The following is a 16,895-nucleotide window of genomic DNA, read 5'->3' on the forward strand; positions in this document are numbered from 1 at the left end:
CATGTCTGACAACTACTGTGCAAGGTGGTGGGGGCAGTGTTATGGTGTGGGGAATGTTTTCTTGGCACATACTGGGTCCATTGATACCCATAGATTCACATCTGAATATCATATTGTAACTAAAAATCGTTGCCGACTAAGTGCATCCATTCATGTTGACCGTTTATCCTCAGTCAGATGGTTACTTCCAGCAGGATAATGCCCCAGTGCACAAAGCCCGAATCACTATGGAATGGTTTCAGGAACATGACAATGACTTTTCTTTGCTGCAGTGGCCCGCTCAGTTCCCCAGATCTCAATCCTATTGAACATCTTCGGGATGAGCTGGAAAGGGCTGTTCACTGCAGGCCTACACCTCTGTCAAATCTCAAGGAACTGCGTGACACGCTCATGTCTGCATGGTACTCCATTCCCGAACAACGTTTTCAGCATCTTGTTCAATCCATACCTAGACGAAATCAGGCTGTTTTGAAGGCTAAAGGAGGCTCAACACGCTACTAGGTAGGTGTACCTAATAAAGTGGCAGCACAGTGTAGTTTCTCCTCACTATGAAGAATCTTTCACCTGTAAAGATCTGTGTGAAGTATCTGTTCAATTCATTTGCAACATCAGCTGGGTTATCTAATACTTTCCTACAGTCATTAAGAGATGGTCCAAGCTGATTCATCAATTTCTTCTTTTTATTTATGTATATGGGAAAACGCCTTGTTTCCATTCTTTGCTTCTTATCAGCAGTGATCCTCCAAAATGTGCATTAAGAATATCTAGGTAAAAGACCCACTGGATGGCAGCGATCACATTGTACTAATGTAGAATTTAATTAAAGACATAAATACTGTCAAAGGTAAAAGGAAAGCTTTTGCTTTTGTAAGGGTGGCTACAGAGGTCTCAGACAGTTTTTAAATTGTGTGCAGTGGGACCAATTGATGATGTTACCAATAGTAAATTCTAACTGGGACTTAAATGGATGTCAGATGAACTACTGAGACTTGTGGCAGAGAAGAAAAGATAATTTATATGCATAGGATGCATATAAATTATCAGGTGTTACAGATATCTATGGTAGCTATAAATTAGTCTGTAATCAAGTCACAAAGGAGGTTAAGCAAGATAAGGCAGATTATGAGAAGTCTCTGGCAAAGAATACAAAGAAAAACAGCAAAGACTTCTATGCTTATATTAACAGTAGAAGGGGTTGAATCACATTAGGCTACTTTATGACCCTGCTCAGGTTGCAGATAAAGTGAATAGAAATTCTTTAGGGAAGGGGATGTCAGAAGTTTAACAAACTCGAACGAGGAGTTAAATTACTTTGTGATAATTGAAAGGAAAGTGGAGGAGGAATTGTTGTTGAAGATGGACATAAAAAAAAGGCACCTGGAGCAGATGGGATCTATCCAATTACATTAAGGGAGGCAGCAAAGGAGGTAAGCAAGCCTCTATCCATAATTATAAGAGCAGAGCATCCTTGGATTCAGGGGAGGTTCCTATGGACTGGAGATGTGCAAATGTATTCCCAATTCATAAAGGGAGATGAAAAAGTGATGTAAATAATTACAGACTTGTTAGCTTAACGTTTGTTCCAGGGAAAATAATGGAATCACTGTTTAAAGACGTAATGCAATTATACTGCAATTACAGCATGGATCTGTTAAGGGGTGGTCTTGTCTAACCAATCTGATAGGTTACTATAATGCAGTGATCAAGAAACTGGATGCAAAAAATAATTTTGACATCATATTTTGGATTTCAGGAAGGCTTTTGATACTGTGGCACATAAAACACTGCTGTACAAACTGCAGCAATGTTGCATGAAGGGCAAGTTACTGCTATGGATAAAAGGATGGTTAAGTGGAAGAAGGCAGAGAGTAGTTATCATTGGGCACTGCTCTTTGTCTACTAATGTTATTAGTGGAGTTCCCTAAGGTTAAGTGTTGGGCTCATTGTTGTTTTCAATATTTATCAATGATACTGATGAAGGTATATCAGGCTTAATATCTAAGTTTGCAGATGATACAAAGATCGGCAGTGGTTAACAACAATAGGGTGAGCTACTGCAACAAGATGTAGGAAAATTGGGTCAATGGGCTGAGAAATGGCAGTTGAAATTCAACATCGAAAAATGCAAGGTACTGCATATGGGTAGCAGTAACCCCAGAGTAACTTATCAATTGTGAGGAAATACACTCAGGGTAGCAGAGAATAAAAAAGTTTAGAGGTAATTGTGTAGTTAGACATCAAATTCTCTGAGCAGTGCAGACATGCTGCCAGGGCAGCTCATGGGGTTACACAGAAATGGGGTCAATGATACACAGAAACTTTGCTAGTTTCTGTGTATCATTTGCTAGTTTCTGTGTATAAAGAGATGATTATCCCTTTGTATCTTGAGTACTGTATACAAGTCTGGAACCCTCATTTTAGATAGGATGTAGATCTGCTTATCTGCTAGAATGGATGGAGAGAAAGGCTTCCGTTCAGTAAATTGCAGTGTCTCAAGACCAGACACTTACAGGGAGATCTGAATGAGGTGTTTAAAGCCTTGAATGGATTGAGTAAGCTGAATGTTAATGGCAGTCTTCCACTTGCTGAGACTACACACATGAGGGTGCATGAATTCAATATGAGGAAGGATGGTTGCAAGATAGATGTGCAGAAGCTTGCCTTCAATGGCTGATGGTTGGAATAGGCTTCTATCTGTTGGTGTGGAAGTGGATGGGTTGAATAAATTCAAGGAAGAACTGTTTGTTTGTTTGTTTGTTATTTGGATTTTAGGAGTATTAGCAACTAAGGTCATATTGCTCGGGATATGTGGTGGTCATTCCCTGACCTTTCCGCATCCTCCGTATTTAGTGATCACGGGCTCGAACCCTGGTCTAATCAAGAAGCGTGTGCTATGCGCTGCTGCTCCTGCCCACCTGGCTACTGAGGCGCCCAAGGAAGAACTATACAAATTCTTGCATACAGATGGAAACTGTGTAGGATTTTTTTTTTTTTTTTTCTGGCTGATGCTATATAAGCTTGTTTTCGTGCATCATTTTCCATTACTACTAACTACTAAACATAAGCAACTTCCTTATAAAAACTGTAAAGCATTTCTTCTTACTTCTATTATATTGTTAATAATGAAGATTAAAAAAGTGACATCTGACCTATTCATATTCAAAAAGTAAACTAAATACTGTGAGAGAATTAGTCTTTTTTCTCCTTGACATGTTTTATACTAAAAGAATAAAAGTGCCAGCAAATTGTAGAATGATAGGAATGCTTTCAGTTTATGACATTTAGTTCTAAATACTATTCTAAAGAAGCATTATTCCCATTAGTATAATTGAACATGATAAAGCTAATAAATAATAAAAAGGCATGTAGAATTAAAAAAAAGGAGAAGGGAAATAGCAAAACAGTAAAAAATTGCAACTGAAAAATTATTATTACTTACACTAACAAAAATAAAAGTATAAAATGAAAGTGCTGCATGACCAGAGGGGAAAGATTTGTAAATATCCATTTTCACTAACCAATTTGGACCTGTACCTGTACAGTTGAATACTGTTATGATTCTGCAAAAAAACAAACAAAAAAAAAATAATAATTACATGAAATATAATAACTTCTCATAATGAAAGTTGTGTTTGCCTAAAAATATTGTTAAAAACAAATGTGGAAACTCAGAACTACCTAAAACAAACTTTAGTAAACCAACTTTTCTGAAACAAAGTTATTATAAAAGAAATGAATAAAAAGGTTCTGAATGTTAAACAAAATATCAATTGCTTTTTAACCTTAGAGAAATTTAAGTTTATTTCATATATTTTTTTTTATTCCTCCTTAACTTTTACCACTCATTCAATTTAAAGTAAGCTGGTTTGGCGTGGTTATAATACCTCTTTGATAAGAATCTGTTCCTATGCAAAGAGACAAACCAATATTTAAGTGCACTATTAACGAAACATGAAACCAATAATATTCATATAGAATAAAATGTTATTTTTTTTATTTTTTTTAGGAGCATTAGCAACTAAGGCCATATTGCTCTGGGATATGCGGTGGTCATTCCCTGACCTTTCCGCATCCTCCGTATTTGGTGGTGACGGGCTCGAACCCCGTAGGATAAAATGTGCATAGTATATCAATTCTTTACAATGATATCTACTCCTCAACATGTAAAGCTAAAAGAATTACATGACAATTTAACATGACCGGGTTTGCAGATGAGGTCATTACAAACAATATTAAAAAACCCCACAAAATCAGTTTTTAATGATTTACAAATTATCCATTTTTAAAGAAACTGGAAAAACAAAAATGATAGTAGAAGCATGCCACAGACCAAATATAAAAGAGTTCTACAGTAAGTATAAAGCAGTCTGTAATCAAGGTACTAAGAAGAGTTAGGCAGGCTAAGGCAAATTTTAGAAGTCTTTGGCTACATGTGATGAATATAACAAATAATTACAGACAGAATGGCCATCAAATCAGAATATCTTATCATAGGGGATTTTAACTTTCCACATATTGATCAGAATTCATGAGTAAGCAGCTTACTGAATAGCAGCAGAACACCTCTGGATCCACTAGATAGCTTCTTTCAATACCAACAAGTTTAGAGAAAACAATATTCTTGATCTGATTATCATCAATGATTCATCCCACATTAAGACTCTTCAAGTAAATGAACTATCAGGTGGCAGTGACCACGGTGTATTGATGTGCAGTTTATTCAAAGAAATAACTACTGTTATTTCTTTGAACTGTTATTTTGTTTTTGTAAGGGTGAATAAAATAGGCTCAGCCATTTTTAAACTCATTGTGGGAGGAGCAATTGATGTCAAAAAAACAGTGTGTGCCAAATGGGGAGTTTCAGAGAGGTAATCAGAGGATTCTAAGCATTTTATACAGACTTTGAGATACTATTAGAAGTATAGACCAAAATGGATGTTATATAAATTGAATTTAGTGACGCAGAAGGAAAATGAAAAATGATGACTATAAATTGTCACAGGACAGAGTTCTATGGTAAGTATAAAGCAGTCTGTAATTAGATATTAAGGGTTAGGCAGGCTAAGGCAAATTATTAGAAGCCTTTGGCTATAAGAATTTGGCTAAATTTTATGAGTTTGAAGTATTGATTCAGTGATCAAATGCTAACATTACAGCCATAACAGAAACAGGTGTCATCACTGATACTCAGGATGCAGAATTTGAATATGTTGAATATAATGTGTATAGAAAGGAATAGAGGGTATATTTTCACATCTACAGGTACTTCACCTGAATCTAAGGAGGCTTTCATTATTTCTCATGATTTCAAAGTTTTAGAGTCTATATGCTTTTGTTTAAGCATATAGACTCTAAAACATACAACCAGTGAACACAAGTTGCCAGTGTAATATTGAATCAGTCTGGCGTAGCAAACACTGGGAAAAACAAAAATGAGAGTTGGAGTCTGTTACATGCAAAATGATTATGATGAGTAAATGAACAACTGTATATACAAAGAGTGAGCTAGCCAAATCAGAATATCTTATCAAGGGGATTTTTAACTTTCCAGATATCAGTATTAGTAGTAGCAAAAGTGTGAGTGAAACCATGTTTCTGATATTCCCACAACATTTGCATTTGAAGATTTCATAGCACATCAAGCTCATCAAATTTATTCACTATACTCCTAGCTAATGCAAGAAGCAAGCTTATACAGCACCAAAAAAAAAAAAAAATTAATTTAAAAAAAAGCTTCTTGCATCACCTATCCATCCCCTCTAATAAATATAATTTGTCTAATTTCTCCTTAAATTTTTTTAAACTAACAACTTCCATAACACTAGACAAGTTTGCTCCAGTCAACTAACTTTTGGCCAAAAGCAAATTTCTGCACATTACTGCGCAACCATCCTTCCTCAATTTAAATTTATGTCCACTTATGTGAATTGTCTGAACAAGTGTAAGGATGCCATCAGCATTTAACTTGTTCAATCCATTCAAAGCCTTAAACACCTCAATCAGGTCTACTCACAGGTGCCAAGTTCCCAAACACTGCAATTTGTACAACTGACGCCTTTCTTGGTAAGAGTATCCTTTTGTTCCACTCACTAATCTCATTTCTCTTCTCTGCACTCATTCCAGTAGCTCTACATCCTTCCTACAATGAGGCTTCCAGATCTGTATGCAATACTCAAGATGTGTTCTAATCATTGTTGTCTTACATTACAAGATAATCAGTGCCTTATCCCTGCTGACAAAATTCCTGGATATCATTGATAAAACCCATGAGCTGTCCTGGTAACTTGTTTGCACTGTTCAGAGAATGTCATATCTCATTATATAACTACCCCCCAAGTCTTTTTTTCATTCTCCACTTCCCTGAATGTGGTACCACACAGTGGGTATGTTATTTTGGGATTACTGCTCTCCACATGAAGTAGCTTGCATTTGTCAATATTAAACTTCAATTGCCAATTCTCAGCACATTTGCCTAATTTTTCTAGATCTTGTTGCGATAATATACCTTGATTACTGTCATTAAGCACCCTGCCAACCTTTGTATCATCTGCCAACTTAGACATTAATCCTGATATGCCTTCATTAATATCATTTATAAATACTGAAAACAGTGGGCCTAGCACTGAACCCTGGGAATTCCACTAATAACATTAGTCCAAAAAGAGCAGTGCCCATTGTTAACCACTCTCTGTGGATAACAATAGATACCACTTTATCCATAGCTGTAGCTTGTCCTTAATGCCACACTGGTCCAATTTGTACAGTAGTCTCATGTGGAACAGCATTGAATGCTTTTTGGAAATCTAGGTATATGATGTCTCAATCTTATTTTTTGCATCCACTTCCTCTGTTACTGCACCATATTATCCAATCAGACTGGTCAAACAAGATGGAATTTTGAAATTTTGTAAAGTGAACCTTTTTACATTAACGTTTTAAAATATCAATGTACTCTTATTTGTCATTATTGCCTTAACTAGAAAAGTATTCTCAAAAATTAAATATCTACAAAACCTGTACTTTTATAGATGCAAAAATACCCTCTACATTTATTCACATATGCGATTTGATTTTGTCAAATTCTGAATCTGAATTCCACAGAAATTCTTCAATTTGGAATCAGCCCAAATCATTTGGCTGACTTAGGAACTTTTATGAACCCAAATCAGACAAATGAGGTCAACAAGTATGATTGTCTCCTCCAATTTTCATGCTACCAGCCATTAAAAACCATGTCTACAATTAGGTGGAATCACAGATAATTGATAGCAGCATGTACTATTTTATTTTATTTTATTTTTTATTTATTTATTGCAATAGGTGGTCCCAGCCAGCCTTCCTGGCACCCTCGCTACTATTTACATACTGTACAGATAATTACAATTGCTCCATTATAACATACTGTATTGAAATTCTGCACTTCATATGCAGAAATTCTGTTCTAAATTACTACAACTTCTAAATTACTAATGATTATTATCAGTAAGTAATCACGCCAAAAACAATAAAAAACACAATCACACACCGCTGAAACAATATTTTCAACCATACAGCTAATGCTATACTATGCAATCTACCTATATATGTCATACATAGTACGCAATAAATTATATATATATTACATTACATCATATCAATCATAATTCATCAATCCATTTCAGCAAAATATATTTTTTTCCAAATAAATGTTTATCTCATGTTTATATCGAAGTTAGAGTGAGATAGGTGACAGTCAATGCTTTAAAAAATAGGTTATAAAATTTAATGTTATGTTATGAAAATTACATTTCTGTTAAACTTTTCGTGCCTTCTTTTGCACTAGTCCGTGCCTCCCAGTTTGGAAATTGTTGGGTTAAGGTATAACAAAAATATTTGTCTATAAAACAGGAAGTTTATTAGTGGTCATGCGGCCTGGAAAATAATGTGAACGAAGTTCTAGAAGCAAAATGAAGTACAAAATTAACAAAATTATGTTTTTTTTTTTTTTTATGTGAACCCCAAACACGAGAGGTATTAGAACATATAGTACTTAGTACTGTGCTTGGGCTGGAGGTTGAGAAGACGAAAGAAGATATTTGTTGACATTGGACTTGAACTTCTGTAGATTGTAATTTTCAGGAAATATGTATGAAGGAAGGATGTTCCACAAAATGGCAGTTGAATGAATAAATGAGGAAGATGAAAAGTTGGTTCTGTGGGTTTGAAGTTGGACAGTAAATGGATGTTGGCTAGTGGCGGCACGTGTTCAGACTGTTTTGAAAGAGAGAGCGGGAATTATAGAAGCCAATTCAGAAGAACAGTGCCCATGGAAGTATCTGTAGAAGAGGCATGCAGTAGAAACAGTACGTCTATGAGAAAGTGAGTGGAGAGACTCTGTTAGAGATGAATCATTAATTAACCTAACTGCCCTCTTCTGAACGGAATCAAGAAGCCTGAGAGAGGTTTTGGGGGCACCACCCCAGATGTGGGAACAATATTCCACGGCAGGGCAGATTTGCGATTTATACAGAATGAGCAGCTGTTTGTAAGAAAAGTAACGCCGAGAGCGAAAGAGAAAACCAAGTTTTTTAGATGCAGAGGAAGCAATATTTGTAATGTGCTTGTGCCAAGAGAGATTAGAAGTCAGGGTAATCCCCAAAAGAGAGATATTATTTTGCCTAGAAATCGGAGTGTCACTAAAGATAAGCATAGGAGCAGAAGAATCTTTTTTGCGAGATATAAGACAAGACTGAGTTTTAGAAGGGTTGAAATCAACTAAGTTGTCTTTGCCCCACTGGAGAATTACCTGAAGATCGGCATTTAAGGAATTGGTAGCAGATTTTCGAGAAGCTGAAGCTGATTGAGCAGGACAAGGTTTCTCAAAATGGAAAGTGGAATGCAATGTGCTATCATCGGCAAAACTATGGATAGGATTTCCAGTCAATGGAAGAAGGTCATTAATATACAAGAGGAAAAGAGTGGGGGAAAGAACTGAAACTTGGGGTACATCGGCATTAGTGGAGAAGTTAGAAGACAGAGAGCCATCTACCATCATCCTCAGTGAGCGATCAGAGAGAAAACTGGATAACTAATTACAAAAAACAGTTGGGAAACCATAAGATGGAAGCTGGTTTAGAAGACCTTTATGACAAACACGATCGAAAGCCTTTGAGATGTCAAGAGAAACTGCTTGTGTTTCACCGAACGTTTCCATTGAATTAGTCCGTAAATGGGTAACATAAGCCAGAATATCACCAGTGGATCGACACTGATGGAATCCATACTGGCGATCGTTGATCAGACGGAAGGTTTCTAGGTAGTTTAAGAGTTGGCAGTTAATTGATTTCTCCATTACTTTAGAAAGAGTAGAAGTAATTGCAATGGGACAATAACTGGATGGGAGGGATTTGTCACCCTTTTTAGGAACTGGCTGGATATGAGCAAATTTCCAAGCAGAAGGAAAAACACCTTTGGAATAAGAAAGTGAAAAAAGGCGACAAAGAATAGGAGTAAGTTCAGGAGCACAGGTTTTGAGAACAAGTGGAGAAATACCATCAGGACCTGGAGCCTTCTTAGCATCAAGATTCATCAAAATCCTTCTGATATCCTTTTGACAGAAGACCACAGGAGGCATTGAATGGAGCGTGTTGGGAATGGTGGGAGGTGGTTTACCAAGATCATTAATACATGAATACATGCAAAATATATTTTTTTCCAAATAATTTTTATCTCATGTTTATATCGAAGTTAGAGTGAGATAGGTGACGGTCAATGCTTTAAATAATAGGTTATAAAATTTAATGTTATGTTATGAAAATTACATTTCTGTTAAACTTTTCACGCCTCCTTTTGCACTAGTCCGCGTCTCCCAGTTTGGAAATTTTTAATAATATGTTATGTTAATTTTTATTATGTTGTTTTATTATGTTAATTTTTAATTAACAATTAAATGTTAATTATATTATATGTTAATTGTTAATTATCATATAATGTAATTATGTTAATATTATGTTAATTTTTAACATAATTATGTTAATTTTTAACATAATTATATTAATTTTTAACATAATTATGTTAATTTTTAGTTAACAATATTGGATTACGTTAATTAAAATTAACATAATCCAGTTGAAAATTAGCAGTAGACAAGTACTGATCAAAAATATTAACTTAGCAACTGCAGCAAGCAGTTAGGCTTAAGAATTAACAAGATCACAGCAAAGGAAAATGCATGGATTGTATATGAAAATTCACAAAATTATGACAAGGGGACCAAGTACTATGGTCAACAATACTGTTTTCTCATCCTACAGAGATGTCACAAGGGGAAAGGTGAGGAACAATATTCTTGACTGTATTTTCACTACAGATTCAACTTATAGTGAGAATGCTTACACTAAGTAATATTTAGGAAATAATGATTACAATATATTAATGTGAGACGTACATAGACAGATAACTGTTGTCAAGGGTAAAGGGGAGAATTTTAATTTTCACAAAGCCTCCGGTATTATTTAAATTCTATTCAATGGAAAACTGTCAGTGAATTTAACAAGTACAAATGCTAAATGGGAAATGTTCAAAGGAGTAATTTTATAAGCTACTTTTATGAACTCTCCCTAATGTTTCTTGTGGTGATGATTGTGTAATTAATACATAATTACTCTTTACTCATTCTATAACGATGCAATTATTAGCCATATGGTGCAAGGAAGTCTGAAGCTTTTGCTGCACCAGTCAAAAAAAAAATCTGAATTACCCTGTGTGTGAGAGTGAGAAAGATAAAAGGTAATCACCACCAAGAGAGAGAATAAGCTCAGCTCTACAATTTGAAGGGAGAATATGATCAATGCTCTAAATCATATATCTAGAAAAGCCTTGTTTAAAATTGCAGGGCTTAGAAAAGCCCTGCAATTTTAAATTTATTAAATGAACAAAAATTAAATTTTTAAGTATTACATTTTTACAATTCTACCAAAATACAGTTAATATATAATTTAATTTACATACCCATCAGAGCATTTTACTGTTGTAATATCAGGACGGCAGGTGTCAAGAAAGTGTGGTCTTAATTCACCTACACACAGTTTTAAAATTTCTATAACAGCAAATAAATGGAGGACTCCAGAAAAATATTTTTTAAATGCATAAAGACCATATTTAAAACGCTGAGCACAAGATACATCGTTTTTCAGAGCAAGATGACCGGAAAGTTCAGCAAGGGTAAACTAGAATGAAACAAGTAAAACATAAATAAATCTTATTGCAGAAAATATACATACAGTGAAGTAAGAGGTGCATTCAAATTGCAAGATCTCCAAATTTATTTCTTATAAAACACACAAAATACAGAAATGAAACAAGTCATTTTTAAACAATCCAGAAGGAATACATATTTTTCACACCTTTTCTTCCAAGCTGTGAAAGCTGTTGCAAAGGTTTGTTTACAGGTGTGTTTAGCTCACTGGTGAATGGCCGAAGCAGCTGCTTGTTGGCTAGGAAAAATGCTATTATGAAGATCATCCTTCTTCAGTGGAAACAACTAAAAGTCATTGGGTGAAAGATCAGGTAAGTATTATGGATGTAGGATAATCTCAATTCTATTTTCTGTAAAAATGATTTGCATCATAACAGCACAATGGGATTGAAAATTGTCCAGATGGAATCGAATTCAATCTGTGTAGATATTTCTTCCAAAACATTGGGAGAAACCTTTTCTTCAGAATCTCTCCATATGAGCTTCCTATCACTATAGTGCCCTTGGGAATACAATGCATAAGGATTATTCCATAACTATCCCAGAGAACAGTAACCATCATTTTCACTGCACTTGCAGCAATACTGAACTTTTTCAGGTGGTAGTGACCTATGTGCTTCCAGTGAGAAAAGAGGGGAGGGGGCTTACTATGGATATAACATGGAATCCTAAATATTCTTTTAACAGCATGGTGCACAGGCATGGTATATCAAGAACTGGAAACTGGTGAATAATGAGCATTTAAACCAGCATGGAGTGTAATGTCCCTTTAATTTCTTAAAGAATTTCAGATGTTTCATGGTACTTCCTATTCCACTTCTTCAGTGAACTTTTGTAATGCTGTCCTTATGCCACCATCAGCCTCCCATACTAAGCTTAGTATGTTAGACTGATGGTGTTGTAAGGACAGCATTCCTATCACTGTAGTGCTCTTGGGAACATAATACATAAGGTTAATTATTCCATATTGATTATTCCATCAATATCCCAGAGAACAGTAACCATAATTTTCTCTGCAATTGCAGCAACAGTGAACTTTTTTGGGTGGCAGTGACTCAACATGCTTCCAGTAAGGAGGGGGAGCTGACTATGGATACCAAGCTTGGTATGTGAAGGAAGATTAGACTTCATGCATGTTTAAGTGCTCATTATTTTACCAGTTTCCAACCTGGAATTCATGTCTCAACCATGATGAAAATCAAGAAGAAGAATGCTCTTTGTGGCAGAACTTTTCCTAGATGACTAGCTGCTGCTTCAGCCATTCACTAGTGGGCTAAACACACTTCCAAACAAGCCTTCAACAACAATCTTCACAGCTTGGAAGAAAAGGTGGGAAAATGTTTTCCTTCTTGGATATTATGTTGAAAATGACTGCCGTTTCATTTCTATATCTGATGAATTTTATGATAAAAAATTTGAAGACTAAATTGAATGCACCTCATACATATAACTAGGCAGAGTTTCCTCCATGGCTATGTATATATGGCCAGGGGATTAGCATAATACAAAACATACTGACAAGGAGGAAGCTGACATTAAGATACCAAGTATCTTAATATCCTCTGTCAGGGGTTATCCAAATTAGTATATTTATATTACAGAATGTTTTAGTTATGAGTTAGGGAAAATTTAAACAATAATGACAGATTGATATGAATAAACAATATCCAATCTCAGTTGTCAATGCAGATTCAACAACTTAGTCAATGAATCCATCAAAATCAGCATAATTCATGGAAATGTTGTAAACGTCAAATATTCCCTCCATAGATTTTATAAGTGGGCTCTGATTGCTTGTGTGTGTGTGGAGAGAGAGCTGTAATAACGTTTTTATCAAAACAATATTTAAACTTACTTAAATAATTCAATAAGAGAAAGTAACTAAAATAATTGACTAATAATGTGATATGAAACTTTATATAATCAGAAACTTATTGGACAGTATGAACCAGAGCTGTAATGCTCAATACATCCTATGTTGATATCAATATTTGTAAAATAATACGGAAGGAAAATCGTTTTGCAATTTTTTTCGTTAAATTATTTAAATTTTTTTTATTTTTAATTACATTAAATTGATTTTTAATTGTGTTAAATTGATTTTTAATTATTTTTTAAATTATTTGTTACTCTAATGAAAGTTCTTCAATTTTTTCGTTTTAATTTCTGGAGAATATCATACGGAAGTGTTCTACGTACTATATTGAGGTAAACTTCTCTTATTATTTTACAAATAGTACAGAAACTTATGTAGGATTCTTTCATTGCTTTCTGTGAATAAACACAATCTGAAAGAGGAGTCTTAAGATTTACAGTATTAAAATTGAAATTGCAACACACATGGTGAGCTGTTGTTGTTGTGGGGCTAACACATCAGCGACTCAGACCATACTGTGCCATTGTGTATTATGCGTGTAGAAGTTCACGCAGTGCCAGACCAAGGTATTTTCATGCCCCAGGCAGAAAGATTTTTCGGCAACCCCATTACTAAGGATATATATATTATTTTTTTTCATGATTTACAAAATTTGGAGCCCCTTAAAGGATGGTGCCCCAGGCAAGGGCCCTGCTAGCCTGTACCTTAATCTGACACTGGGTTCATGGGAAAATTTGCATGTTGTGTGGGATGGAAAATACAGAATAACTTAAGAGGGCACACTACTTCCTCCAACTGAGATTGGCTAACTACAGCCTCAATTGAAGAAGCCTTTAGAAATTCATCCAGTCTATAATAGGATTCAAACCCAATATCTCTCCAAATCAGTGACAAGTGGCAAAACCATATACTGTACTGAGGACTGCAACAGGCAAAAGTGCTATCATTTCCAGTACTGTGATGTGATGTCCTTCAATCAAATAGAGCTAGTCCCCAACTAAGATTCTCCATGCATGTCTGGATAGTGAGCGGCCACGTATTTGGTTGCTCCGTATTTAGTGCCAAAAACATAGTATTCAAAACAGTGCACCATGATAAATCTAATACCAGAAGATTCCTTGTAGTGTCAGCGACTCATTGACGGAACTATCATCCAACTATCTCTGACAGGTAACTCTTTATTGTAATTTTTCTGTCGTTTATAATATATATCTACAGTGAAACATTTTCCGAGTACAGCTTACGGTTAATGTAGAACGGCCCTGAGGTCAAGATCGCCACACAATTTACTTGGTTAAATCCCTTAATCAGTCAGTGCAGTCAATTCCCAAGTGCTCTCTACCCCAGCGCCTAAAGGTCTGCAATCTGAAAGGAAATCTGCTAATTGTCAATGTGGCGAATTGTATTGAAAACTCGCATTCTGAGCTTAAGTTCTAAAATCACGGAAAGAAAGATATTCTAATACCACTACGGTAAAACCTGGCGGAGTTTAAATATGCCTAGTCCTACTCAGAAGAAAGGTAAATGCACTTGCAGCCAATGTCAAAAGCTTGCGTCGCTTACGATAAAATGTGTCAGCTGCTCATGTAGCTTCGCGGCATGCTGTGTCAGTAATCTTTCGAAATTGGCAACTGCAAAAATCCTACCAATGCCAAGAATGCAAAACACCTGTAAATCAGAAAGTACCATTAAATAAAAGGTCGAAATTGAAGAGAAAGGTAACTGAACCTAATAATTCCTCAAAGACAGACAAGTCGACGTCCCCGTCAAGAGCCAACTACCCTATGCAACTCAGAGGACCACATAGCTGTCAATGAGAATGAAATTCCGTGTGAGGTGCTAATCAGTAACAATGAGGCTAAGTACTGCACCACACGTTCAGGTCAAAAAACACTCAGAGAGCTTGAGATTCCGAAAGCTACCAAAGCAGTTCACCTGTCACTGAACGGTCTAAGAGTGGAAGGCACTCTGTCGAGTCTGAGAAGAAGAACAGCCCTGCGCAACTCCATAATAACGAAGTATCAGAAAGAAACCCCTCCACCCAAACGGGCATTCCCAGTGAACAAGCTCTTGCAAAGATGACATCAATTCGGATAAAGCGGTAGGTGAAACAATGACTATGGGTGAGCCTCAGCTTCTCTCTACAGAACAAGGAAAGGGAATGAAGCCAGCTAGTCAGACATGCTACCTCGAAACTCCTATTGTTGGGGAAGAGCTGAAAACTGTCCCAACCACCCTCCCTCTCACATCAACCATTCATCCCACACAGGAAACTACCTACCAGGATCCTCCTCCGAGGCACAATCTTGAGGATATGGTGAAACCGATGAAAAAGAATCTGGCAAAACTTCTGAGCGATAATTATCGACTCAAAATTCATAATGCGGAAATTAGAGATGAGCTACTTCTGCTCAGACAACAAATTAAGGATCTGACATTTCTGGTCACGGATCTAGTTAACCTAACAGAGCTCTCCACACTGGGTGAAGCCTTGGTCATTACCAACATCCTATCGTCACAGGAACTTGTAAGTTATACAAATGCAAGGCTGATGTGGAGAGAAGCACACAAATAGAGCCTCATTCCAGACAACTTGACAACAGAGCAGGTCCAACGTACCCCATCAACCAAACTATAGAGAACCAGCAAAATCAGTGACCAGATCCCACCCAAATGAGCACCTCAGCCCCCTCCCTCACGCAACATGCATTCACAGGGAGACTAATTACCCAGCTCCCCTTTAACAACTAACCCTTCGACAGAACTTGGACAAGCCTTCAGCTGTCACTATAGAGATCCTAACTCAGCCCTCTCTTCCCATGCCAAGCGAGCAGCACACGAACCAAGCTACATACCTTGCAAACCCTGCTCCTCCAGGAAGACACTGATTTCATATGCATCTCGGAAACATGGGTTGATGAGGGAAAACAACTTGGATTGCTCCACTTGTCCACTCATTATCAATACGTTGCAAACTCCAAAAAGGATAAGAGAGGAGGTGGTGTTGCCATCTTCTACAAGACCCTTTTTCACGCAGATACATGTCTACAGCAGTAAAACATCAAACTATGAAGCAATCACTGCAATTTTCAACAAAAATGAAAAAAGGATCCAAATCTGCCTTGTGTATCTCCCACCAGGACACACCACATCAATCAGAGAGGATCTTATCTCATGGATGTCTGCTTATCAATGCCCCAATATCCAAACAATCATTTTAGGAGATTTCAACCTGCCTCTGCCAAGGTACAAGGATGCAAGGCAAGAAATGGAAGATACCATGTGGACCTGGGGGCTCATCCCACTGAATACACCACTGACCAGAGGAAATCAAGTCCTGGACAGCATCTACCACAATTTTGAACAAATACAAATCATACATTATAACTTCAAATTCATGTCGGACCACCTACCAATAGTGTTTGAAATTGCACAGGCACCTGCAACCACAGTCACTGTGACCAAATCAGTGGATCCAGGACATACAGTAACTACGTTTTCAACCAACCTAGTCAAGCCAAATGTTATCCTCACTGAACTCAAAGCATTTAATTGGAATAATCTCTGCTTCAAACCAGTGGAAGAGGCAATTAATGACATTTCTAACAAATTGAGACACATTGCTCTCATTAGTGCGTTGAAGACAATTAAAATCTCCTCAAACACTAAGTGGTGGTTCAACTCCGAAACAAAAGAAGCTTTTAATCTAAAACAAAAAGCCTACAGAATCTGGAAAAGGTCTGGCTCCATGCTAGATCACATCGCTTACAACAAACAAAGGGC

At 36.4% G+C, this 16,895-nt stretch overlaps 1 protein-coding gene across 1 annotated transcript in view; it reads right to left on the reverse strand.

Annotated features, from left to right (window-relative positions):
- The window catches only part of LOC150083396 (putative phosphatidate phosphatase), a 54,592-nt gene extending 42,666 nt beyond the window's left edge, over nucleotides 1–11,926 (reverse strand). Inside the window, exons 1-3 of the mRNA XM_090378495.1 lie at nucleotides 11,885–11,926; nucleotides 10,990–11,207; nucleotides 3,440–3,560 (exon numbers count right to left, since the gene is read on the reverse strand). Coding sequence (XP_090234621.1) covers nucleotides 3,440–3,560; nucleotides 10,990–11,207; nucleotides 11,885–11,926 — 381 coding nt within the window. The remainder of the gene's footprint in view (nucleotides 1–3,439; nucleotides 3,561–10,989; nucleotides 11,208–11,884) is intronic.
- Between the last annotated feature and the right edge of the window lie 4,969 nt (nucleotides 11,927–16,895).

The sequence above is a fragment of the Mastigoproctus giganteus genome, chromosome 7 (assembly GCF_048544385.1).
Source record: "Mastigoproctus giganteus isolate SK-2022 chromosome 7, ASM4854438v1, whole genome shotgun sequence".
NCBI classification, from domain to species: Eukaryota; Metazoa; Arthropoda; class Arachnida; order Uropygi; family Thelyphonidae; genus Mastigoproctus; species Mastigoproctus giganteus.